This window comes from Cervus canadensis, chromosome 30 (genome assembly GCF_019320065.1).
Source record: "Cervus canadensis isolate Bull #8, Minnesota chromosome 30, ASM1932006v1, whole genome shotgun sequence".
Taxonomy (NCBI): domain Eukaryota; kingdom Metazoa; phylum Chordata; class Mammalia; order Artiodactyla; family Cervidae; genus Cervus; species Cervus canadensis.
In genome coordinates, this window is record NC_057415.1 from 32,994,052 (window position 1) to 33,019,559 (window position 25,508).

At 41.8% G+C, this 25,508-nt stretch overlaps 1 protein-coding gene across 4 annotated transcripts in view; it reads right to left on the bottom strand.

Annotated features, from left to right (window-relative positions):
* The window catches only part of ECPAS (Ecm29 proteasome adaptor and scaffold), a 107,539-nt gene extending 96,372 nt beyond the window's left edge, over positions 1–11,167 (bottom strand). Inside the window, exons 1-2 of one of the 4 annotated variants that reach the window (XM_043452900.1) lie at positions 10,653–10,773; positions 1,625–1,728 (exon numbers count right to left, since the gene is read on the bottom strand). In XM_043452900.1, coding sequence (XP_043308835.1) covers positions 1,625–1,646 — 22 coding nt within the window. In that variant the 5' untranslated portion in view covers positions 1,647–1,728; positions 10,653–10,773. Of the gene's footprint in view, positions 1–1,624; positions 1,729–10,007; positions 10,396–10,652 lie in introns of those variants that run through there. The other 3 variants (XM_043452899.1, XM_043452898.1, XM_043452897.1) reach the window with 3 other exon arrangements.
* Positions 11,168–25,508: the final 14,341 nt, after the last annotated feature.

Here is a 25,508-nt window from a genome sequence, read left to right on the forward strand (position 1 = left end):
CTCCCATGTGGAAACCCCTGCATCGGGATGCACTAGTGCCTAGACTTTCCAGGGAAGCGAAAAGGGGCCTTTCTTCTTCAGCTACGTCAGAAGTCCTAGCCACGTGTACTTCAGGCTACTCTAAGCCCACTACCAAGCCATGATAGCCCAGAGCAATGCTATGCCCTCCCTGCTCACACACACACAGCCCCTCACTGCCCCCTGACCAACCCCTGCAACACCACACACAAAGAGGGTGGGGTGGAAGAATCTGTTGGCTTGGCAGGTCTGGGTCAAGTGAAGAAACAGCAGTGCTTACCTGTACCCTAGATTTAATGAACGTGCGCCAAACTCCAGATGCACTGAGGCCCACAAACATTCCCAACCCCCAGAGAGGCCCTTTCCCCCAGAGACAGTCGCTGGCAGAGGCCCAGTCAGAAATCAGTGTTAGTAAGCTGATGAGCAGAAAGATTAGTTCAGATTATGAAAGTTGGCTTAGAGGAGATGATACATACTATGCAAGAGGTTAGACTTCATAAAAGTCAAATGTGTGCTGGTTAAGATCCACCCAAAGCAGTTAATTACTTAAGACAATGCTCACTTGGATGTGTAAACTCTGGAAAGCTTTTTATTTAAGTCATTATTTAAATCCCAGCATTTGTGGTTTAACCTGCTTGCCTTCAGTCTATTGTAATTAACACATCTATCCATGTAGGCCCAAAAGCTCGAAGAAAGAATCTAGGTGCAAATAATGTCCTCATTTCTCTCCTAAACCCTTTCCCCAACCTTTCAATTTTCCACTTCTCTGTTATGGAACAAAAATATGTGAAATAGCAAAAATAAACTCAAGTTTACTCTAAAGTTGAACTTCGGTTTGTAAAATATTCCATTCATTTCATCACTCAAAATTCCACCTAAATGAATTAAGGCATCATAGACCATTAGCAGCAACGAACACACCAAGAAACAGTAGAATGAACTGAGCGAAGAGGAATCCAGTAGTTCAGTTGAAAGATAGCAACAAAATGTACCTTTGGACTGAAGCTACAATATCTCAGGTACTCATGGATATTGAATTCATAATATCAGAGAATTACAATCTGAATTTAGAGTTTCAATCACAGGACTATCCAATGTCACCCAAGAGTGAACCTGACACCATATTCTTGTTCAGCCTCAGAATGAAGTAGAATTAATGGCTTTTCCATCACAGTACATGTCAAATTGGCAGAATTAGGAACACCCAATTACCATGATGATGCCTTTCTCAACACCTCTTCATAAATAAAACAATTAAACCCATGATGACACTTCTGGAGCACATAAAATCATACTTTTTTCGGTTGTGGTATACAATACAACTTGTGAACTAACACCCATACCCTTTTCCTTGCACACACTGCTAAGTAACACCTTTAAGTTTTGTCTTTTTCTTGCTAATTTTTTAAACGTTAATGTTTATGTGATGACAGAGAATAGAAGCTTCACATAAATAAAAACTAACATGAACTTCACTGGTTCTCTCAGGACAGTCAAAGGAGAAAAACCCATGAAGATTTTGTGGGGGAAAGCTACTTGATAATTTATGCATTTTTAAATGCTACTACAAAAAATGCACACATCCTAAGGAACTAAATCTACTAACCTCTACAATCAATGTGATACATGGTTTATCCAGTCTTGACAAAAATCCTCTGGATCACCAATGGTATGTTCATCCACTCGTACATATGCAATTGTATAAAGAATCTATTATTTAGAACACCAGAAAAAAAAAAACAATTAAAAGATTTATATTTATAGCTACCATTTAAAAGAACAAAATAAGCAATTTTCATTTTTATGCTAAGATCTCCTAATTTGATGCATGCTCTGCTTTTGCAAATTCAGAATAAGGGGGTAAGTTATAGTCATTACCAAATTGGAGAAATAGTAAGGAACATGTCCATAAATAAAATTTGGTGTGTAGAAATAAGGTCCTACGGTATGGGACAGGGAACTATAGTCAATATCCTGTAATAAACCGCAATGTAAAATAACATGAAAAGGAATAAATATGTATAACAAGCACTTTGCTATACACCAGACACAACACTGTAAATCAAGTATGCTAAGTTAAAGAAAAATTGAGTGTGTAGAAGTAATATGCTAATACTTTATATATTATATATACACACACACACACACATACTGGTAGTTTTTCACTGAAGGCTAAAAAACTCCAATAAACATACATATTGTGCGTGCACATATATGTCATAAACATAGAAAACTTTACATTAAAATTAGAACAAAGTGTCTGACTTATACCATACTTTTCTAAGAGCATTAGTGGTTGGGCACGCATGTTATTAACACATTACAACAGCTGAGAAGGCAAATGGCTCATAGTCTTTACCCTGGGAAACCTTTGCCCTCTTTTGACACTTTTGATCCCCTTCCCTGGTTCTTTCTGACTTCCTCTCATCCTTATCTATGCAGAGCTCCCAGATAGCTGTCTTCTGGACAGTCTATCCACATCACCCCGCATTCTCCCAAGCCTCAGAATCAAAGTTCCCACACACCTGCAATTTATGTGCCCAGCACTATACCAAAGTCCTTAGCATATATCATCTCTTCCCACTCTTAGAACAACCCTGTAAAATAGCTCTGTTATCCCATTTTACAAATGAGAAATCCAGGCCCAAAAGTTAGGTCCTTTGACATTAAAACTTAAAAGTGGCAGGGATTTCCCCGGTGGTCCGGTGGTTAAGAATCTGCCTTCCAATGGAGGGTATGTGGGTTGGATCCCTGGTTTGGGAACTGAGATCCTGCCTGCTGCAGGCCAACCACGCCTGTGCATCACTAGTAGAGAGAAGCTTACAAGCTGCAATGAAGACCTGATGCAACCAAATAAATATTTAAAAAAATAAAATGTGCCAAGGTCAGGATTCAAAACTCGTTCTGACTTCAAGGCTAGAGGTTTCAGTCACTATTCGAAATAGCCTCCCTAGACAACTCAACATGGGTGCCTCAATAATTTAACCCATGCATTCAACAAATGATTTACTATTTCTTGAACACAAACCTGTTCTCTCTTATCTCTGCTCTTACCTCTGGAAATCTGTCTAGAGGCTACACTCTCTCCTTGTAATCTCTCAGGTAGATTCTTGGAATCATCTCTAACTCCTCCAATGAATAACTCCCTACTATTCAGCCAATAGTTTCTCCCTATTTTCAGGATTTTAGATTATATTACCTGTCGAATCCACTTCCACTATCCCAGTTCAGACCTCAAGCTTCTGCTAACTTGGCTACTGTAATATTTACCTTCCTTTTAGTCTTGCTGCTCTTGGTCTCTGGACCCTTGCAATCAATGTTAACATCACTGCCAACTGTTAAACTTATAAAAGGATCTACTCATGTTACATCCCTGCTTAAAAGCCTTTGATGGTCCTCTACTGTCTACAGAACAAAGTTCAGACTAGTTGTGCTGGCATTCCTATGCAAGCCAGTCCCAACCTATCTTCCCAGCTTTACTTCCTACCACCATCCCTCACCAAGAATAATAATTTATACAGAATTTAACTGTCTGTACAGTGCATTAACATGTATATTAAGCCTAACAACACTGAATTTCTTATGGGAAAGAAAGGGAGACTTAGTAAGGTAGTGTAATTTGCTCAAGATCTCAAATTGTAAAAGGCAGAAAGGGTCAAGTCTCTTAACTCCAATCTTTAACTCCTTTCCCAGAACTTCATGCAGCCATCGTATATCAGACTCACTTGAACTTTCCCTAAAAATACATATTTTTCAATCTCTATGTCTTAGCTCAAGTAATGTTCCGTTAACCAGAATACTATTTCTCACTCCTTGACATTTCTAAAGAATTGTGTTAGACATTTTTCTTTTCATTTTTTTTTGACATTTTTCATATCATACTTCCAATCAGTTATTTACATTTATATATAAACCTGCCTCTACACTGGGGTTTCCCTAGTGGCTCGGATGGTATAGGCTCTGCCTGCAATGTAGGAGTCCAGGGTTTGATCCCTGGGTCGGGAAGATCCCCTGAAGGGAACGGCCACCCACTCCAGTATATTTGCCTGGAGAATTCCATGGACAGAGGAACCTGAGAGGCTACAATCCATGGTGTTGCAAAGAGTCAGACATGACTGAGAAACTAACAAAAAAAACTACACTGAATGATAAGCTCTGTGGGGCCAGGACCATACTAGTCACTCCATTTTTAAAGTCTGCTTATCGAACTGGAAAATGTGTGGGGAAAATAAGGCATGTAAGACAGCAAGCATCACAGCAGAGACTGGCCAGGACTGAAACCAGAGACCAGCACCTTGGATCAAACCATCCGAGCACACTGGCAGCGCCTGCAGTTTTAGCGTCTGTCTTCTGAACAAGGTCGAATGCCCCAGTGCCGATTATCCTAGCCTACACTGGCCCTTATGAAATATTACAAGTTACTGCAAGCAGCATTTAAAACAAGATGAGGTAGAAGTGAAAAACGACCAGTTATAAAAAGCAGAAATACCATCGCTATTTTCCATTTTAACCTTCCTTTTTGGCTAAGTAACCAAAACGGAGATGGTACAGGCTTGATTTAGCCTGTTGACACAGCTCAGCTCAGCTGCATGCATGGCTGCCATGAAAACAGCCATCTCTCGGGGGCTGTTACAGCGTGCTCAGACTCATGTTCACCTACACGGCTACACGTACGGCCTCCCCGCCTCATTCCCTAAAAGAGCCACCAGCATGCCCGGCACTGGCAGAGATTCTCTCAGAAGACACATGACATGATGACTATCTAGCCAACACTTGAACACTAAGGTGGCTGTGTCAAGGGGTCAAGTTGAGCAGCATCAATGTGTCTGAGAGTCCAGGCTGTTGCTCCTTCCTGAGTTGCCTTTACCCCAGTGAAGATCAGGTTCTAAGGATGCCTTAGAATTATACAGCTCAAAATATGAAACCATTGAACAGCTGACCAGGTGAAAAGTCTCAAACACTCCCTCCCCTCAGTCAGAAATCTCCCTATCTACCCACTGCTAAAATATAACTACAATGTCAACATTTCCATGCACTGGCAGAGGATAATATTAGAAGAAAAACTAGTCCACATGCCTTGCACTGAATTTCATCCCATTCCAAACAGTTACATTACCCTAAATATAAAGAAAGAAAACTACAGACTGTGATCTTAAGTAATTTACAAACTAGATTTCAGAACTGCCTTTAACAGTCAGAAATAATCATTCTCTATTTCAGCATCTTCCCCCAAAATCTATTATGTCCTATTCAATGAACATCAGAATCTTATAACATTTTATACACTATAAGAGGTTTCTTCTGGAGGCTTAGCAAGACATCGGGAAAAGAGCCATGCTGATCTTCTTATAAACTGTCTTTTCCCTTTCAGAGACAGTAGCACAGCAGCAGCACGGGATTAACATAAACTCTGGAATCAAAGAATCTGAGTTCAAGCCCCAGCTCTGTACTTTGAGGACAGCTCCACCAGACAATAATAGCACCAAAGTCACAGGGTTGTAAGGATTCAATCAATTAATATGTACAAAGTGATCAGAACACAACAGTAAGCTCTCAATAAACATTAGCTTTACCGTTGTTCTATTACAATCACCTGATTCAAAGTGACAATGACAGGATGTTTGTGAAAGGATAAAAAATTTTAACAAATTCCAACCCAAGATTATCCTGCTTACCTTTTGGCAACCTTCATACATGATACCACTCCATGACACTACTCGGAAAAAAAGAAAGAGAGGGAGAAAAGAGAAGAGAAGAGAAAGAGAAGAGTAAAAAACAAGCCTACCCTTCAGTTCTCCTCCTCAGGAGCTCCTAGGGTGTGGTAGCAGACACGACTGAGAGCAGCTACAGATTCCATTTACATTTTTAACGTGCATATCATTTCAAGTGCAATGGTAAAACGCAATGACTTAAAATCTATGGAAAGGCAGTGTTACCAGCTACACATCTCAAGATAACAGACCTGGGGACCAAAGCTGTTAATATTACTCTAGCATAGTCTGTAACAACACATACAGTTTGCTCCGGACATATCTCTTTACATGTACTCTTCCTCTTTCTTCTCAACAGCACTTTAATTCCATCAGTGGACTTCCGTGTTTCTTTGGTCGCCCACAGCAGTGTTAAAAAGCAGTCAGATAACTGGATTAAAGTAACATGTAGCTAGAAATTTAGGAATGCATCTGACTTCGTCTCTTCATCAGCATGAACACACTATGACAGGGGTCCCCAACCTCCAGTTTCCTATTGGGAAGCCAGCCACATAGCAGGAGGTGAACTGCAGGCCAGCGAGGCTTCATCTTCATCTGTATTGACAGCCACTCCCCATCGCTCACATTACCACCTGAGCTCCGCCTTCTGTCGGATCAGCATTCGCTTGTCAAAGAAGTGCAAATCCTACTGTGAACTGTGCACGCAAGGCAAGGAATTTAGTTTGCCCCTTCCTTATGAGAATCATCCCCAAACCACTCCCCACCTCCAGTCCGTGGAAAAACTGTCTTCCACAAAACAGGTCCCTGGTGCCCAAAAGGTGGCAACTTGCTGCTCTATGGCACACGGAGGTACAGAGCCTAAAGGCTGGTTACCAATGCCCATGAGCCATCTGCAATCCAACTCTAACTCTACCACTTACTAGCTATGGGATCTCAGGAATCTAAAATGCCTGTTTTCCATGCCATAAAACAGCAGTAATAACTTTACCTACCTCTTAGGATTATATTGACGAATAAAACAATATATACAAAGCACTTAAATCAATGCTAGTGCTGAAATACTGAAGTGTACTGTTGTCTCCAATTCACTTTGAAATGCATCAAAATAAGATGGATTGAGTACTTAATGCCACTGAACTGTACACTTAAAAATGGTTAAGATGGTAAATCTCGTTACGTATGTGTATCTTACCACAATCCTTTTTTAAACAAAAATAATAAAATAATTAAAATAACATTTTAAAATGTGGCTTGAAAATGGACAGATATGTGATAAAGCCAGTAGTGAAATATCATATGTAGAATCTAGGTAGTGGGATATGAAGGTTCATTTTCAACTTTTCTGTAAGTTTGGGAAGATTTTTATAATAAAACATCGGGGGAGGGACAATGTGAGCATCTAGTAGTTTGCTTTTATTATCTACTGGGGCTTTCCTGGTGGCTCAGATGGTAAAGAACCCGTGCGCCAATGCAGGAGATGTGCCGTTCAATCCCCGGGTCGGAAAGACTCCCTGAAGAAGAAAACAGCAACCCACTCCAGTATTCCTGCCTGGGAAATGCCATGGACAGAAGACCCTGGTGGGCTACAGTCCACAGGGTCACACAGAGTCAGACACAACTAAGCAACTAAGCATATAGCACACACATCATCTACTAGTCATAAATAACAGCCAGCAAATATTCATATACTTAGCTCCTTTTTTACAGCCATCTCTCCTTTTATTACAGCCTTTCTGAAACTGAAAGTGATTTAAGTTCCTAATATATATGTTCAGTATATATGACTGTGATTTCAAGTTAAATTATTTTAAGGTATCAACTACCAAGTATTTAATCTCTCCTTAAATATAGAAACCAAGTCAACAGACATCTGTGGTCAATGACTAGGGATTTGACCAAACAGAACAATGAAAAGGCAAGGACTGGAATAACTTCCTCCTAACTTTTGCAGTAGCTGCTAAAGCCAATAAATTTCTTAACCAGAAGAACTACAAACATCTTAACAGGTACCTGATGTACAGGAGTACACTGCCTGTATACAAATGCATCAGTCACTTAAGAATGAAATCCAATTCTTCCTCAAGTTTTGTTCCCCATTACAACTAGTAATTAATAGTTTAATATGTTTAGTGGTATAACATGAATTCAGGTATCTTGCAGTGGAACAATTTAAAAAGTCAGACCACCTCACACTCCTTGGGACAGCTGCTATCAAAAGTACAGAAAACAACAAGTGTTGGCAAGGTTCTACAAAAAAACTGGAGCCCTTTGTTTACTGCTGGTGGGAACATCAAATGATATAGCCACTGTGGAAAACAGGATGGCAGTTCCTGAAAAAATTAAAAATAGAATTATCATATCATACAACAATCCCACTTCTGGGTATACATACAAAAGAATTGGAAGCACAATCTCAAAGAGATACATGCACATTCATATTCAGATGAGTGGATGAGAAAATACAATATATACATACAATGGAATATTAGCCTTACAAAGGAAGAAAATCCTGTCACATGGTACCGCATGGATGAACCCTAAGGATATTATGCCAGATGAAACAAGCCAGTCACAAAAAGACAAATCTTGTATGAGTCCACTTACATGAGATAACTAGAGACGCCAAAATCATAGAGACAGAAAGTAGAATGGAGGCTGTCAGAGGCTGGGAGGAGGAGTAGGAGGGATTTAGTGAGCAGTGAACTTCAGCTTTGCAAGATGAAAAGTATTCTCAAGGTAAATGGTGGTGATGGTTGCATAACAATATGAATGTCCTTAAGACCACTGGCCTGTACAGTTAAAAATGGTTATGGTGGTAAATTTCATAGTACATTAATTTTACCACAATAACAAAAAAATGGAAGAAAAAAGATCAGGGAGCTGACCTCCCCAGAAGGCCTGGTGGTGCTCCAGCTTGGCAATAACAGGCAAGCGATCAACTCTGTGACTATCAGCCCCTGTCTATCTCTAACCACCGCAAGAGACCTTATCTACCCAGACTCTGCATCCTACCCAGGGTCACACCAATGCTTTATTTCAGCTTCAAAATGACCAAACACCACTGCTGCTACACCAGTTTTGTGTCAAAGCAGCAAGGAGATTTAACTCTCTAAACTCGCCTCCTCTTTAAAACAAGGATAATTTCTACCTACCTGCTTCAGTAGGCTGTTACGAGGGGAAAAGTGAGATCATGCATATTAAAGTAGCTTTAAACAGTCAAAGACCAAAGAAACAGAAATTATTATGTGTACAGCTACTCTCATATGGAAATTGAGAGAGGGGGCTGTAACAACAGAAACTTCCCAAGGCTTGCGACACCTGTCCCAGGTTTCATTCCATTTAAAACTCACAGCATCCCTAAATAATACCTTTCTTGTTTTTGATCATAAACTGAAGGGCAGCACGGAGAAACCCAACACTTCAACTTAAAGCTTTACATCCCAACACCCCCCAAACGCAATCAGAAATTATCTTACAGATCCTAGGAAAATTCGATTTTTTTTTTGACCCCCAGCCTGGGCCTGCGGCGCCCGGGAACTACACTTCCCACAAAGCACCGAGGCGAACCCGGGCGGCGGGCGGAGCGGCCTGCGATTCAGGGTGACCACCGCTCTCCCCGAACGTGGATCGCCGTCCCCCGGAAAACTGCAACGTTTAAGGTCAAGTGTGCACTGGCTCTCCTTTCCCAGAGCGCTGTCACCCCGAGGCTTCCCCTGCAGCGAGCGCCGCGACCCTCTCTGCCCTCCCGTCCTTCCTGCTCCACCTGAGGGTCACCGCCTATTCTTGACCTTTCCGCTGATTTCCAGAGTGTCACAACACGGCACCTTCTCCCCCTCCCCGAAAGCGCTATTTCCAGAACTCGCCCCACAGTTAGGACCGGAGGAGTCCACGGAGGGGTCAGACGGGACGGTGGGCACAGCCCGCCACCCTGGGGCTGCGGCCGCTCCGCCAGCCCAGCCTCCGCGGGCAAGGGGGCTAGACTCCCCCCCATACACACCGAGCCGAGGCGGATCGCACACAGAGGGCTCCTCCCGGGGCTCCGGTTTCAATTTCGCAACGTGACGGTGCAAAGCTGAGGCCTACAAACGCCAGCGGTGGGCCTGCCCACCAGGCCCGAGCGCCCCAGCCCCCCACACGCCGCAGCCGCCGCCCGCCCGTCCGTCCGGTGCCGCCCGGCGACCCGACCCTCCCGTCCGGCCCCGGCCGCCGCCCCTCCACCCCCCGGCCCGGCGCGGCGCCGGCTCCGGCTCGCGGCCGCAGGCTTGCCGTGGCACTTACTCAGCTCGTCCTGGGAGGCGGAGGCGGCGGCCGCAGCCATGTTGCGCCGGGGAGGGAGGGAGGGGCCGGAGGGGGAGGGCGCGGACGGGCGGCGCGGGGGGCTCGCCGCTCGCGGTGCGGCGGGGGCCAGGAGCCGCCTCCGGTCGCTCGGCGTGGGCCGCGCTGGGCCCGCGAGGCCCGCCCGCCCGCCGCCGCCGCCTGCGTCCTCCTCGCTGCACGCGTCGCTCTCGCCGTCCCCCGCGAGCTCGCGGCTGGGGCGCTCCCGCAGCCCGGCGCCTCTGCGGAGCCGCCGCCGTCCGTCGGCCGAGTCCCCCGTGCGCCCGGCCCGCGCGGCGGCTCTGCGGCTCCGCGCCGCGCTCGCCCGACTCACGCCGGTTTTATATTTAGAAAGAGCTGAGCCATCCTCCCAGCGGCCCCCCCGCCGGGCCCCTCGCGCGCCCGCCTGCCCGCCCTCGCTCGCTCGCTCGCTCGCGGCTCGTCCTGCCCACCTGCCGCCGCCCGCCTCGCGCGCGGGAGCCGGCCCCGCGTGCGCTCCCCGCGCGGACCCGGCGCGCGGCGGCCTGCGCGGGCGGCCCGGCCTAGCCGCTTCCGCGCCCGCGCAGCCTGCGGCGGCCTTGGAGCGGAGCAAACGCGCGGGCCTCTGACCTGAGTCCGAGCCGGTCTCCATGACGGGGATGCTGCGCTCGGCGCCGCGACGCGGGCGCCCAGAAGTGAGGCGAGCGGCGGGCTCGGCCCCCGGGGAGCCGCACGCCGCCGTCCCTGAGGGGCTTGGCCGAGCTGCCCCGGCTGGGGGAAATCCTCGAGGCCGGGCCGGAGCTCTTTCTGTAAAGGTCTGTGGCTGTCACGTTGGCTGGTCCCGACCTGGAGAAACACGCCCGTCCAAAGGAAGAGACGTGGACTCGGAAAAGTAGAGCTGGGTTCGGAGTCGGCGGGAGGAAGCCCCGCCCCGCGCCTCCCGCCGAACTTCTCAGCCCTGCGCTGACTCAGTCCGGGGCGAGCTCCGGCGCGGCGATCGGCCCCCGACCCTGCTCGCTGGGCTTCTTTTATACTTAGAGGCAGTCATAGAGTGTAGGTTTCTGAAGCTCTTAGGAACTAGGACTACCCAGTGAGGGAAGGTCACGACTCCAACTAAAAGTTCAATAAACTAGGATTTTTAAAGTTCAAATGCAAGTTTGTATGCTTACAGGAGTTGTTTTCTTACATTTTTGTTGTAATCCCTACGTTCTTTTTGGTAACCCGCGTGATTGAGTTTGAATATAGTGATTTAAACTTTACGCCTTGTTTGTCCGTGACGTCACTTAGTTAAGGCGTTTGCATAATTGCTTTACTTCAAGTGATAGTACTGGCATAACAAATTAGGTACAAGATCAGGTACATTTTTTGTGTGTATGAAAAGAAATTAAGATCCTAAGTGAGTTGAAATTGTGTTTATCCCTAAAAGAAATCTATAAAGACCTAGTTAATGTCTTGAAAAATGAATACGTACCATTCCAGATGTAACTTGTGCAAGTACAAGATACTTACACAACAGTAAAGACGTGTATGTCCTTTATTGCTTTTATTATAGAAATTATACACGATCTTTGCAAAAATTTAAAATATTCAGAATTAAAATTGAAAGTGAAAGAAAGCCCTTGCGCCCTCCCACTATCCCACTCCCCAGAGAAAACTACCGGTTAACGGGTACACTTGAGTGTGCATCCTCCAAGGCCTTGTGTCTGTGCACACATGTATAAAGCCCCCAAAATAAATAAGTGGGGAGGGGGTTCAGATTCATGATAAAAGTTCTGTATCACTGTTTTTCCCCCGTAAACATTGTGCCACGTTAACTCAAAAAGCTCTACACCACCACCACTGTTTTTGTTGATGACTTCATAATATGTTAAGTTAACCAATCCCTTTTTTTGAGGACGTTTTCCTTTTTTTGTTTGATGGTGACACGAAAAGCGATGAACTATTTGCAAACAACACAATACCGAAGATATAGTTTGTCCCCCACCTCCCTGCTCACCATCCCCTCATCTTACCCACTGGAGATAATTCCTGTTAACAGCGTGGTGTATACAACTTTTCCTGATCATTTCTATGAATGTATAGTATGACTACCAAAGACTAGTATGGGGAAATTTTCATTTCCCAAAACCTCCAATAGATCCTTTTAAAGCTACCCCTCCTCCAAAGTATATGTGTGTGTGCTCAATCACTTCAGTGTCTCTGACTCTGGGACCTCCAAAGTATAGAATCTAAGTTTAAAAAAAAAAAAAAAGTCATTTGTAATTTTGGCTTCCAAACAAGGCCAGTTAGCAACTTATAAATTCCTCCTATGTAGAAATTCCATATTCCCATGTGTGCAAATCACATATAGGTTTGTTCATTCTCACAAAAATGGAATCCTACAATGTGTGTTCTGTAACTTTACCTTTCAAACAATATATCACAAGTATCCTTCTTTATCAGTAATAATAGCTAATAGTAATTGTGCCAGACACTACTTAAAGTGCTTTACTTGGATGAGTTCGTTTAATCCTTACAACGATCTTATGAAGTAGGAATTTTTATGAGATAGGGTGATTGAGGAACAACTCTAAAGTGCCAGAAACTAGTAAGTGGTTAAGGAGGAATTTGAACGCAAATAGCATGGCTCTAGAATTTGCATTCTTAACCACTCTGACCTGTATGTGGAGAACTACCTTATTCTTTTAAATGACTGCATGATAGTCTTCTTTACAAAAACTTGCAAAAAAAAAACCAAAAACCTTCATGATAAGTACATGACAAAATTTAGTGATTCCCCTATTGATAAGCTTTTAGGTTTCTGCAAAATTACTACTGTAAAACATTCCTATATCTTTTTGAAGTCACATATTTCTGTATGTAGACTTGGAATTGTTAGGGGGGAAAAACGGCTCTAACATTTCATTATATACAGTACTTTATAGCAGTTTATAATGCTGCATCTAAGCTTTTTTTTTAATAGTTGCTTCTCCCTTCAAACTATTAATAGTACATTTTCCCCACTAAATAGTATCATCATCTTACTAGGCACTTTGGTTTTGAATAGTAGCCTTGAGATACTTCCTGTCTAGAATTTACTTCAATTTTAAAGAACAGACAAGAAAGACCCTCATGGACTGTTGGTGGGAAGGAAAATTGGTGCAGCCACTGTGGAAAATAGTATGGAGTTTCCTCAAAAAATTGAAAATTGGGGAATTCTCTCAAGGTCCAGTGGTTAGCACTCCATGTTGTCACTGCTAGGGCTCAATCCCTGGTCACAGAATTAAAATCCTACAAGTGACACGGTGCAGCCAAAAAATTTTTTTTTGAAAATAGAACTACCATACAATCCAGCAACTTCATTTCTGGGTATTTACCTGAAAAAAACACAAACACTGATTCAAAAAGATACATGCACCCCAATGTTCAAAGAAGCATTATTTACAATAGCCAAGATATGGAAGCAACCTAAGTGTCCATCAATAGATGAATGTGTAAATAAATGGATATATGTATGTAGGAATAGTATTCAGCCATTAAAAAAATTTTGCCATTGGCAACAACATGGATGAATATAGGTGGCTTTATGCTAAAGGTCCATCTAGTCAAAGCTGTGGTTTTTCCAGTAGTCATGTATGGATGTGAGAGATGGACTAGAAAGAAAACTCAGCACTGAAGAATTGATGCTTTTGAACTGTGGTGTTGGAGAAGACTCTTGAGAGTCCCTTAGACTGCAAGGAGATCCAACCCGTCCATCCTAAAGGAAATCAGTCCTGAATATTCATTGGAAGGACTGATGCTAAAGCTGAAACTCCAATACTTTGGCCACCTGATGCGAAGAACTGATTCATTGGCAAAGGCCCTGATGCTGGGAAAGATTGAAGGCAGGCAAAGAAGGGGATAACAGGGGATGAGCTGGTTGAATGGCATCATCGACTCGATGGACATGAGTTGAGCAAGCTCCGGCAGTTGGTGATGGACAGGGAAGCCTTTTGTGCTGCAGTCCAGGGGTCACAAAGAGTCAGGCATGACGGAGCGACTGAATTGAACTACGCTAAGTGAAATAAGACAGAGAAAGACAAATACTGTATGACCTCACTTACATGTGTCATCTAAAAGGCAAAACACAGAAAAAATGAAAGCTGACTCATAGATAGAACAAACAGGTGATGCCAGAGGGGAGGAGAACAGACAGAAAAATGGGTGAGGGGGATGAGAGGTACAAACCTCCAGTTATAAAATAAGTAAGCACAGGGATATAATATACAGCACAAGGAATATGGTCAATAATGTAATAATTTTGCATGAGGACAGATAATTACTAGACCTATTTTGGTGATCATTTACTTTGTAATGTATGCACATGTCAAATCACTGTTTAGTACACTTGAAACTAACATAATATTACACATCAACTATGCTTTAAAAACCAGAGAAGTAATTGGGGGAGACTAAGAATGGGGCCCAGAAAAGGCCCCCTAAAGTATATATAAACTAAAAAATATAACAAGACAGCACTACATCCAAGAACTAAAAATGTATGTCTTTTATACCTTAGAAGTCATTCTCCCCTCTGCTAGGTCCTACTCACACTAAATGTATGCACAGTTATGACACAGTAAACATAAACAATCTTGCTTCCATAGTCAGTCAAAGTAGATAAGAAGCAGAATATTAGAGGGCAGTCTTCTGGGCAGGTACATGGATGACAAGTTTTAATGTACACCCTAAAAACAAGGGAAGATACAGGAAAACTATGAAAAGAAGCTGTGAGAACTTGAAAAGCAAAGCACATTGGGGTTATTTATAAAGCACCAAAAGCACTACCCACCCCATAAGCCTGAAATCATTTCACTTGAATGAGTGATGTTCATGGTGCTAATCCTGACATCAAGAAATAGTGAAATAGGGAATTCCCTGGCGGTCTGTGGTTAGGGGAACTTCCCAGGTGGCGCTAGTGGAAAAGAACCTTCCCGCCGATGCTGGAGACATAAAAGACACAGGTTCATTCCCTGGCTTGGGAAGACCCCCCCAGAGGACGGACAACATGGCAACCCACTTCAGTATTCGTGCTTGGAGAATCCCATGGACAGAGGAACCCAGCGGGCTATGGTCCATAGGGTCGCAAAGAGTCGACACAATTGAAATGACTTTGCATGCACACACATGTGGTTAGGACTCTGTTCGTTCACTGCTGAGGGCTTAGATTCAATCTCGGGTCAGGAAACTAAGATCTCACAAGCATCATGGCATGACCAAAAAAAAAAAAGATGAAATGATGTCTAATTTCATGCATCAAAAATCAAGGAATCAGAATAGTTTACAAAGCTTTTCATCTGAAATGATTATAATAAGTAACCAATTTTAGTGCCTTAAAGGTTTAATTCTAAACTATCTAGAAAATCCAACTACCCTAAAAGATTCAGTTCTCCATTCCCAAAGTCCCAGAGAAACCAAAATTCTATGTAAATAAATAAGACTCATGTGGTATTCGTTTCTGTTGCTGAAAAATGATTCAGGGACTGGATCCAATCTGCCAACAGAGGCACAACATTAATGATCTTCATCTTTGCTCTTTTCAGCCAGTTATTGATTGAAGACGTATTTCAGTGCACATAAAACCATGTCATGATTCAAAACATTCCACTTTCTAAAACTCAAGCTCAGAAACATCAATCTCTAACGACCATATAGAATCTTTCCTCTGTTTTACTAATTCCTGTAGATTTAAGAGTACATTTTTTTAGTCATTGAAAATTTTATTTTTAATTTCGATAACTGAGAAAACAGTAGGCTTGACCCAGCAAACTAGAGAAGTAGGAAATTAAGAGACAGAGGAATGCTAAAAGTGTGTCTTTCAGAAGGATTAAGAGGAAAAAACACACAAATGAATTTGAAAATATAGAAGCCTCAGACTTCTTTATTAGAAGACTAGGTGGAAAGAACATAGAAAATTGTGGAAAAGCAATTTTTGAAGCAATTCCAATTGTGGAATAGCTGAATGCGTCTAGAAACTAATGCAGTAGCTGTAATTTGTTTAGAAAGGTCTGAATCAACAGATATGTCATTTTTGCTTCCTGTCCTTTCTGTTAATTCCTGCCTTTTCAGTTAATTTAGACACGGATGGAACCCCAGCCACGATGTTGTGAACATGACATACCTACCATTGAAGGCCACTGAAGCAGACCCGTAGCCAGAGACCAGGTCCCTGAAGACTGTGGGAGCTGCCGTACAACCTATGGTCAGCCTGATTCCAATTTTGTTATTGAATGAGAAAGAGAAAATCCGAATTAGTTTAAGCGTTTATTTTTAAGGACATAGAGCATGTTTTAGATCCTCATTCTCACCTCGGCCGTTTTCACCACTTTCTGTTTATGACAATGAATTCTTATTAGCACCTTCAAGTCTTTCTTCAATCCCAACCTTGGGCAAGCCCCACCATTCACTTTATTTTTCACTCCCAGATATCACTGGAAAAAGGCAAAAAGTTGACCTGGTCCAATAGAATACCATACCTTGCATTCTAGAGAATGAGGCAACCCATTTTCTAGGGATAGGATTTATCCCTATACAAGATGATTCTATCTCCTCTTATTTCCTTAAAACAGTGACTTCATAGTTTTTTGTTCACATTCCCCCACTCCCCCCAAAATTTTGGAAAACAGTGTAACCCATTTACATATTTTTCGGTTGGCATTTAAAACTTTCTCTCATAACTTAAAGAATTGAGAAGAAAAGAATTTTAACAATGGATTCTATTGTAAATAATCACATTTGAAAATAAAAGCTCTTCTATCACTTAAAAAATATAGATTCTAAACAAGATATTTTTCTAAATAAGATATTGATTTGATGTTCACCATCATCTGTTTAAAAAATAACATGAATATATTCCTAGTAATAAGAAAATTTTACATAATTGCATTTCCTCATGGAACTTGTACTTTATTTACTTTAAAAGCTCACTGTACTCTTGAATAACTTTGTTATTGTTAGCAATTTTTTTTGGCCTCATGACACATGGGATCTTAGATCTCTGACCAAGATCGAACCCACATCCCCTACATTGGAAGCAATTTATAATTTATACTAATGCAATATAGGTTTTTTTTGCAATATAGTTTTAATCTTGAAAATCTTACTGTTTTATTTTGTCATCCTTTTCTTCAACAAAAATATATATATAAATTTGAATATTTAAAGTATTTTCTATGTTTTTTAAAAAACTATTATGACCAAGTAATCATAATTAATAGTATACAATTTATGAAAACAACATGAATACATTACAAACATTTTTAAGGCTTCAACTATTACTGATTAACATATTTTTTAATGGTACAACTTTTGAGTTATTAAATATAAAAAGTAAAATATTATTGAAAATGTATCTCAATGAAAAAGCAGGAGCTTTTGACAGAAAAAAAAAAGATTCCCAGTTGCCTTCATTCACTTCCTTACTACCTAATTTGATATATCCAATTATCCCTTTGATGATAGTAATGGAGTTGTTCCCCTCTGAATGCAAAGAAGCCTAGTTAGCTGGGAGATGGCTAAGAGGCATGGCTTGCTTTTGTAAAGTGAGAGAAGGGCCGTTGTGAAATAGAAACCTTGATTTTAGAGGCATTCTTAGGCAAAGCAATTTGAAGAAAGAATATATATCATCTAAAGATTGATTCTCTTAAAACTATCCATGCTTCTATATCCTAAGAAAATCATGTTCTCCCAGAGGACCCTTATTCCAGAACAATGCACCTTCAGTGTTCTTCCTTCTTATCCTAGTCTATCTCCAAGTCTCTCCTTAAAAAAATAACCTACCCCAATACTTTTCTTTCCATTCTCATATCCAGGCTTCACTTTATTCTTTCCTCAACCACCCGGACTTCCCTGAAACTGATCTCTTGAAGACCAGCCAACTGCAAACTCCAGTAGTTACTTTTCATTCCAGCCTCAGTAAGTACTATTGACTCCATCATCCCTTTCAAAACTCTCCTCTGTTGATTTTCGTTCACCACTTTCTCCTGATTCTTTTCTACTTATCAGTTACCTTCATTGTCTCCTTTCTCTGCCACCCTCTCAAAATCATCATTTCTTTGGATTTTAACCACAGACCTCTTCTCACGCCGCCTGCTCTTCTTTGCAATCCCTACTCCCTCATCTTCAATTACTAAATATCCTTGATGTCCTTCTCCAGTTAAGTCATCTCTACCTAGATGTCCTACATGTCTGTCAGTATTAAAAGGTGAATTTTCATCTCCCTTCTCAAACCTTCCTCTGGTATCCCTTAGACTGTGTGGATCCAGCATCCAGTTGATCAAACCAGAGACCTGGGAGTAGCCAATAATCCTATCTTCTCTCTCACTTTTATTCACTATCTACAAATTGTCACTAAGTAGTATCAGTTGGGGTTTCTCTGGTTCCTGGTACAGAAAAAAAGCTCATGTATGTACAACAATATGTGAAGAAGAGTACCAGAGTAGTCTGGGCTTCCTAGATGGCACTAGTGGTAAAGAACCCACCTGCCGATGCAGATGAAAAGACATGGGTTTGATCCCTGGGTCGGGAAGATCCACTGGAGGAGTAAATGTCAACCTGCTCCAGTATTCTTGCCTGGAAAATCCCATGGGGAGAGGAGCCTGGTGGGGTACAGTCCGTGGGGCAGCAAAGAGTCAGACATGACTGAGTAAACACAGAACACACAGCACTGGAGTAGTTTACAGAGACAAAGAAAAACTAAACATCATGAAGGGTAGGAACTGGGCAGTTCTCAGGATCTCTGGAACAGAAATTTGAAGATAAGCCCTCAAGGAGCTGCCCCCAAATGATCCAGCAGCAACAGCCTTTCATTTCCAGATGTTGCAGAGTAAGAATCATAAATCCCAAACTTTGATTCAACCTTGGTTGAAATGATAATAGGTGAGGCTTACGTATTGTTGACATAAATTCTCTTGGAATCCAATGTAGTCTGTTGAGGACTTCCCTGGTAGTTCAGTGGTTAAGACTCCATGCAGCCACTGCAGGGGGCGCGGGTTCAATCCCTGGTTGGGGAACTAAGATCTCACATGTCACAAGGTGCAGTCAAAAAAACAAAAACAATAACAACAAAAACCCCAAGGTACTCTGTTGGTCTATATTTCTCAATAACAGAAGAGATGATTAGAAAAATTTACATTCTGATGAGGAGCACAATGAATAAGAGATTAACTCTTAAATGGACAAAGATCATGTTTAAATTTCCAACATATGTCGCTCTATTTCTTGTTATTATAATATAGTTTCTTTAATACCTAGTAAGAGACTCCTGTCTTAAGCAATTGAATTTTCTCATTCACATCATAAATTAATTCACAAGCCTTGGAGGCACTGTGTATACTCTGTGGCTACTTTTTATCAGCCCAAGGGTATTTTGAATTCCTCTTTCTCATAGCCATAGAAATTTAAATCACCTCAACTGATTCAAACACAAAACAAAGTTTCATTTCTTTGACAGTGTCAAGTTTAAAATCTTGGGACGAGAGAGTTGATTGATTTAGTTTAGATCACTGATCCACCCTGTGATAGGGAATGGGAAAATTGAATAATAAAACAATAATAACCACATCTCACTAGTCTAAAGAGCAAATATTCATTCTCCTTAAAATAGCTCTATTTGGGAATTCCCTGGCAGCCCAGTGGTTAAGACTGGGATTTCCATGTCAGGGAGGGCTGGGGTGATGGATTAAACTAAGATCCTGCAAGCGGTATGGTGTGGTCCTCCAAAAAACACAAAAAAGCTTTAATCTGTCACTTCTTCTCCATACCTTGCTTTAGTCCACTTATTTTAAAGACATCTTTTGGTAAAAAGAAGTCCTCTCTTTCATCTTTTGCATTCTGACTTCTTGGTTTTAGCCTGAAAAAGATCACAACTGTTACTGTCATTACCAGAGATTTCTCATTTATAATTGAGACATAATGCACCTTATTGGCAAACTTTTTCTGTAAAGAACTACCTAGTAAATAGGTTTTGTGGATCATACAGCTTCTGAGTTACCCTGCCATTATAACATTGAGAGTAGCCATAAACAATGGAACCCGGCTGTGTTCCAATAAAACTTTATTTACAAAGACAGCAGCCTGGCTCATAATTGGCCTCTCATCTAGGAGATTCCTGAGAAAAAAGAGTCTGTCAAGTGCACAGTGTGAACGTGCATGTCTGAAAACATCTATATCTACACTTTAACAACCAGAATGATGGCAATCGAATTCTAAGTTGGAAATATCTTCCCCTCATAATTTTGAAGGTACTACTGAATGTTTTTCTACCTTCCAAAATGCCTCATTTCCTTCAGCTCAGCTAAATCCACTAGCCTTCAAAGGTAGGACTTTGCTTTAGGCTTTTATTTAGGCTTCCAGAGCTCCTTTGCCTCATTATTAACTTTTTTTTTCATTTCTAAAAAGAAAATCCAGTTTCTTAAAAAACTGGAAATAGAACTGCCATATGACCCAGCAATCCCACTTCTGGGCATACACACCGAGGAAACCAGATCTGAAAGAGACACGTGCACCCCAATGTTCATTGCAGCACTGTTTACAATAGCCAGGACATGGAAGCAACCTAGATGCCCATCAGCAGATGAATGGATAAGGAAGCTGTGGTACATATACACCATGGAATATTACTCAGCCATTAAAAAGAATTCATTTGAATCAGTTCTAATGAGATGGATGAAACTGGAGCCCATTATACAGAGTGAAGTAAGCCAGAAAGATAAAGACCAATACAGTATACTAATGCATATATATGGAATTTAGAAAGATGGTAATGATAACCCTATATGCAAAACAGAAAAAGAGACACAGATGTACAGAACAGACTTTTGGACTGTGGGAGAAGGTGAGGGTGGGATATTTTGAGAGAACAGCATCGAAACACGTATATTATCTAGGGTGAAACAGATCACCAGCCCAGGTTGAATGCATGAGACAAGTGCTCGGGGCTGGTGCACTGGGAAGACCCAGAGGGATAGGGTGGGGAGGGAAGTGGGAGGGGGGATCGGGATGGGGAACACATGTAAATCCATGGCTGATTCATATCAATGTATGGCAAAAGCCACTACAATATTGTAAAGTAATTAGCCTCCAACTAATAAAAACAAATGAAAAAAATAAAAAGAAAATCCATTTGAAGAAAATGACTGTTATATTTTTCTAGTGTCCTTCACCCAAGGAATAGCTTTTCTTATAATTTGGTACCAAGAAAAAGTTTGAATCTCAGAGAAACTTCTATTCTGTCTTTATGAGACAATCAGAATTAAATAACCCATTGTGATTTACTTGATTGTTAATGTCCTATTGCATTGAACTCATAACATATCAATTCATTTGTATACTCAGATATTTAATAAATGGAAATAAATTGAAAGAAAGGAGAAAGGGAGGCAACTATTTTGGCAGCTATTACAGTATTCCAGATGAAAAGTAATAGAGATGGAAAGCTGAGCTTCCAATTCAAGAGACAATTCAAGATAGATTCAAGAACAGGAAGACTAATCCTGAATTTTCCAGTTTAGGAAAGTTTCCAGGAAGTGACAGAGTAGCTAATATCACTAATAAAAGTAGGGGCTTTCCTGGTGGGTCAGATGGTAAAGAATCTGCCTGCAATGCGGGAGACCTGGGTTTGATCCCTAGGTTGGGAAGAGCCCCTGGAAAATTACCCACTCCAGTATTCGTACCTAACACTCTGGCCACCTGATGTGAAGAGCTGACTCATTGGAAAAGACCCTGATGCTAGGAAAGATAGAAGGCAGGAGAGAGGGGTACAACAGAGGACGAGATGGTTGGATGGCATCACCAACTCAATGGACATGAATTTGAGCAAGCTCCCGGAGATGGCGAAGGACAGGGAAACCTGGTATGCTGCAGTCCATGGGATCACAAAGAGTTGGACACAACTGGGCAACTGAACAACAACAAATCAAGGTAGAGGAATTGGTATGGAAATGAGAAAAAAGCTAAGAAGCTAGGTTTTGAATATGTGACTATGTTAAGTAAACATTATTGATTATCACTCCCTTCCTATCTACTTACTTTCAAAAAGTACCATAGGTGCCTTAAATATAGGACAGGTTATACGGAAGAACAAAGATTGTCATTAATGAGAAATCCAAGTTGTAAAGCAAACAGGAACACACCAGCTGAGGTCAATGCAAAGGTGAACATTCCTAAACCAGTAAAGACATCCACTGTAACTAGGTAAGGTCAACACATTCAGAAAATCATCTGGCTACATTGCAGCCTGTCCTTGTTTCTTGTCCCCAAAAGCATCAGAGGCCAGCCAGTGAGGCCTTTGGAGGAAAACTGGCATCCAGTCTAGCAAGCAGCCAGCTCCAAGCATGAGAACTGACTCCTGGGTCATGAGTGCCTAGCATGTTTCATGGGAGTCCAGTTTTGTATTCAGGGGCTCAAAGAACATTTAATTCTAAGCCCCACGCAGAGAAATATACTGTGACTCTGCCCAGATCACCTTTGGAACTGGATCTATGAGGCAAGGACGATTCATAGGCGAACAATGCTATACACACTCTCAGACAGAAGAATAGCTGTTGACACCCTTGATTAGGAAATGCAGAGAATCTTTCTGTTATTGTGCTACAAACCCCATGCTTCTATGCATTCTCTCAGGCTGACCCAAGCTCTCTTACTTACCCGCAAACCCTCCACTGAGCCCCCTGGAAGCTGTTTAGTAGCTATGAACCCCCCTCCAACTTCAGTGTCACAGAATCCATTTTACTTCCTACCTTGTCTGACAGTGGCTTTCTTCATGCAACCCTCTTCTGTATAAAGTCCTAAATCTCTTACCTCTCACGTTCCCCCAGGCAGGTGGTACAATCAGCATCCTCCTGGCTCCTCACTGCTGCCTGTGGACCAGTGTTCTACCTAGGTGAGGTGATCCTCTCCATTCTAAGTCCTGGAGCATCTTGGATGTCACTATCTATTGATGGAGCCGTCCATACTTGGCCTTTGCCTTCCTTGAATGTGTCTTCTTGTTCACCTTCCGCTTCATTCCACTGCAGTGACCCACTCCCATGGGGACACTGTAGACCTGGTCACCACTTACAACTCTTTTACTGCTTAAGCCGTCCCATCTTTTAGCCCACCCACTAGCCTGTCCTTCTGCCTTCCACTCAGTTATTCCAATATTCATTCTTTTCAGAAAGTTAGGTTTATTGAGTTACAAAATTTTTTTTTGAGTTACAAAATTTTAAGCTTTATCCAGATTTAACTGATAAAGAATAAACTATACTCTAAAATTTTTAAAATATTTACTTATGTATTTTGGCAGCACCAGGTTTTAGTTGCAGCATGTGGGATCTATTTCCCTTACCCAGGCACCCTGCATTGGAAGCATGGACTAATAGGGAAGTCCCTAAACCACACATATTTACAAAGTACCATTTGATGAGTTTTGACATATGTGTACACAATGAAAATATCACCACAATCAATATAATGAATATGTCTGTCACCTCCAAAAGTTCCCTCATGGTAATTTCTACCTCTCTTCCTGTACGCCCTTTCTCCTTCCAGGCAAGCACTCATTTGCTTTGGTCACTATAGATAACTGCTGGAGGAGGAAATGAAAACCCCTTCTGGTATTCTTTTCTTTTCCCTTCTGGTATTCTTGACTGGAGAATCCCATGGACAGAGGATCACAAAGAGTTGGACATGACTGAGCGACTGAGCATGCACGCACTATAGATAAATTTGTATTTTCTATAATTTCATATAAATGGAATAATATACTATGTATTTTCTTTTTGTTTGACTTCTTTCACTTTGAGATTTTATCTAGATGTTCAGTTCAGTTCAGTTCAGTTGCTCGGTCATGTCCGACTCTTTGTGACCCCATGGACTACAGCACACCAGGCCTCCCTCTCCATTGCCAACTCCCAGAGTTTACTCGAACTCATGTCCATTGAGTCAGTGATGCCATCCAATCATCTCATTCTCTGTCGTCCCTTTCTCCTCCCACCTTCAATCTTTCCCAGCATCAGGGTCTTTTCTAATGAGTCAGTTCTTCGCATCAGGTGGCCAAAGTATTGGAGTTTCAGCTTCAGCATCAGTCCTTCCAATGAATATTCAGGACTGATTTCCTTTAGGATGGAATGGTTGGATCTCCTTGCAGTCCAAGGGACTCTCAAGAGCCTTCTCCAACACCACAGTTGAAAAGCATCAATTCTTCGGCTCTCAGCTTTCTTTATAATCCAACTCTCACATCCATACATGACTACTGGAAAAACCATAGCCTTGACTAGACAGACCTTTGTTGGCAAAGTAATGTCTCTGCTTTTTAACATGCCGTCTAGGTTGGTCATGGCTTTTCTTCCAAGGAGCAAGCGTCTTTTAATTTCATGGCTGCAGTCACCATCTGCAGCGATTTTGGAGCCCAAGAAAATAAAAGCCTGTCACTGTTTCCCCATCTATTTGCCATGAAGTGATAGGACCGGATGCCATGATCTTAGTTTTCTGAATGTTGAGTTTTAAGCCAAATTTTTCACTCTCCTCTTTCACTTTCATCAAGAGGCTCTTTAGTTCTTTGATTTCTGCCATAACAGTGGTGTCATCTGCATATCTGAGGTTTTTGATATTTCTCCTGGCAATCTTAACTCCAGCTTGTGCTTCATCCAGCCCAGCATTTTCCATGATGTACTCTGCATATAAGTTAAATAAGCAGGGTGACAATATACAGCCTTGACATACTCCTTTCCCTATTTAGAACCGGACTGTTGTTCCATGCCTAGTTCTAATTGTTGCTTCCTGACCTTCATACAGATTTCTCAAGAGGCAAGTCAGGTGGTCTCTTATTCCCAGTTCTTGAAGAATTTTCCAGAGTTTGTTGTGGTCCACACAATCAAAGGCTTTGGCATTGTCAATAAAGCAGAAGTAGATATTTTTATGGAACTCTATTGATTTTTCAGTGATCCAATGGATGTTGGCAATTCGATCTCTGGTTCCTCTGCCTTTTCTAAAACCAGCTTGAACATCTGGAATTTCACGGTTCATGTAATGTTGAAGCCTGGCTTGGAGAGTTTTGAGCATTACTTTACTAGTGTGTGAGATGAGTGCAATTGTGCTGTAGTTTGAATATTCTTCAGCATTGCCTTTCTTTGGGATTGGAATGAAAACTGACCACTAGACCATTCAGGTATGACCTAAATCAAATCCCTTATGATTATACAGTGGAAGTGACAAACAGATTCAAGGGATTAGATCTGATAGACAGAGTGCCTAAAGAACTATGGAGAGAGGTTCATGACATTGTACAGGAGGCAGGAATCAAGACCATCACCAAGAAAAATGTCAGGCGAGTGTATATGCTCCTCAGTTTTTGTCTTGTCACAACAAAGATTTGGAGTGACGGACATTAAAGCCCCCCTCTGCGTGTCACAGCTCTCGGGTCTTGGACAGACCGTGTTATAGCTCTCAGGTCTCGAATGGACCGTGTTATAGCTCTTAGATAAATCAGTG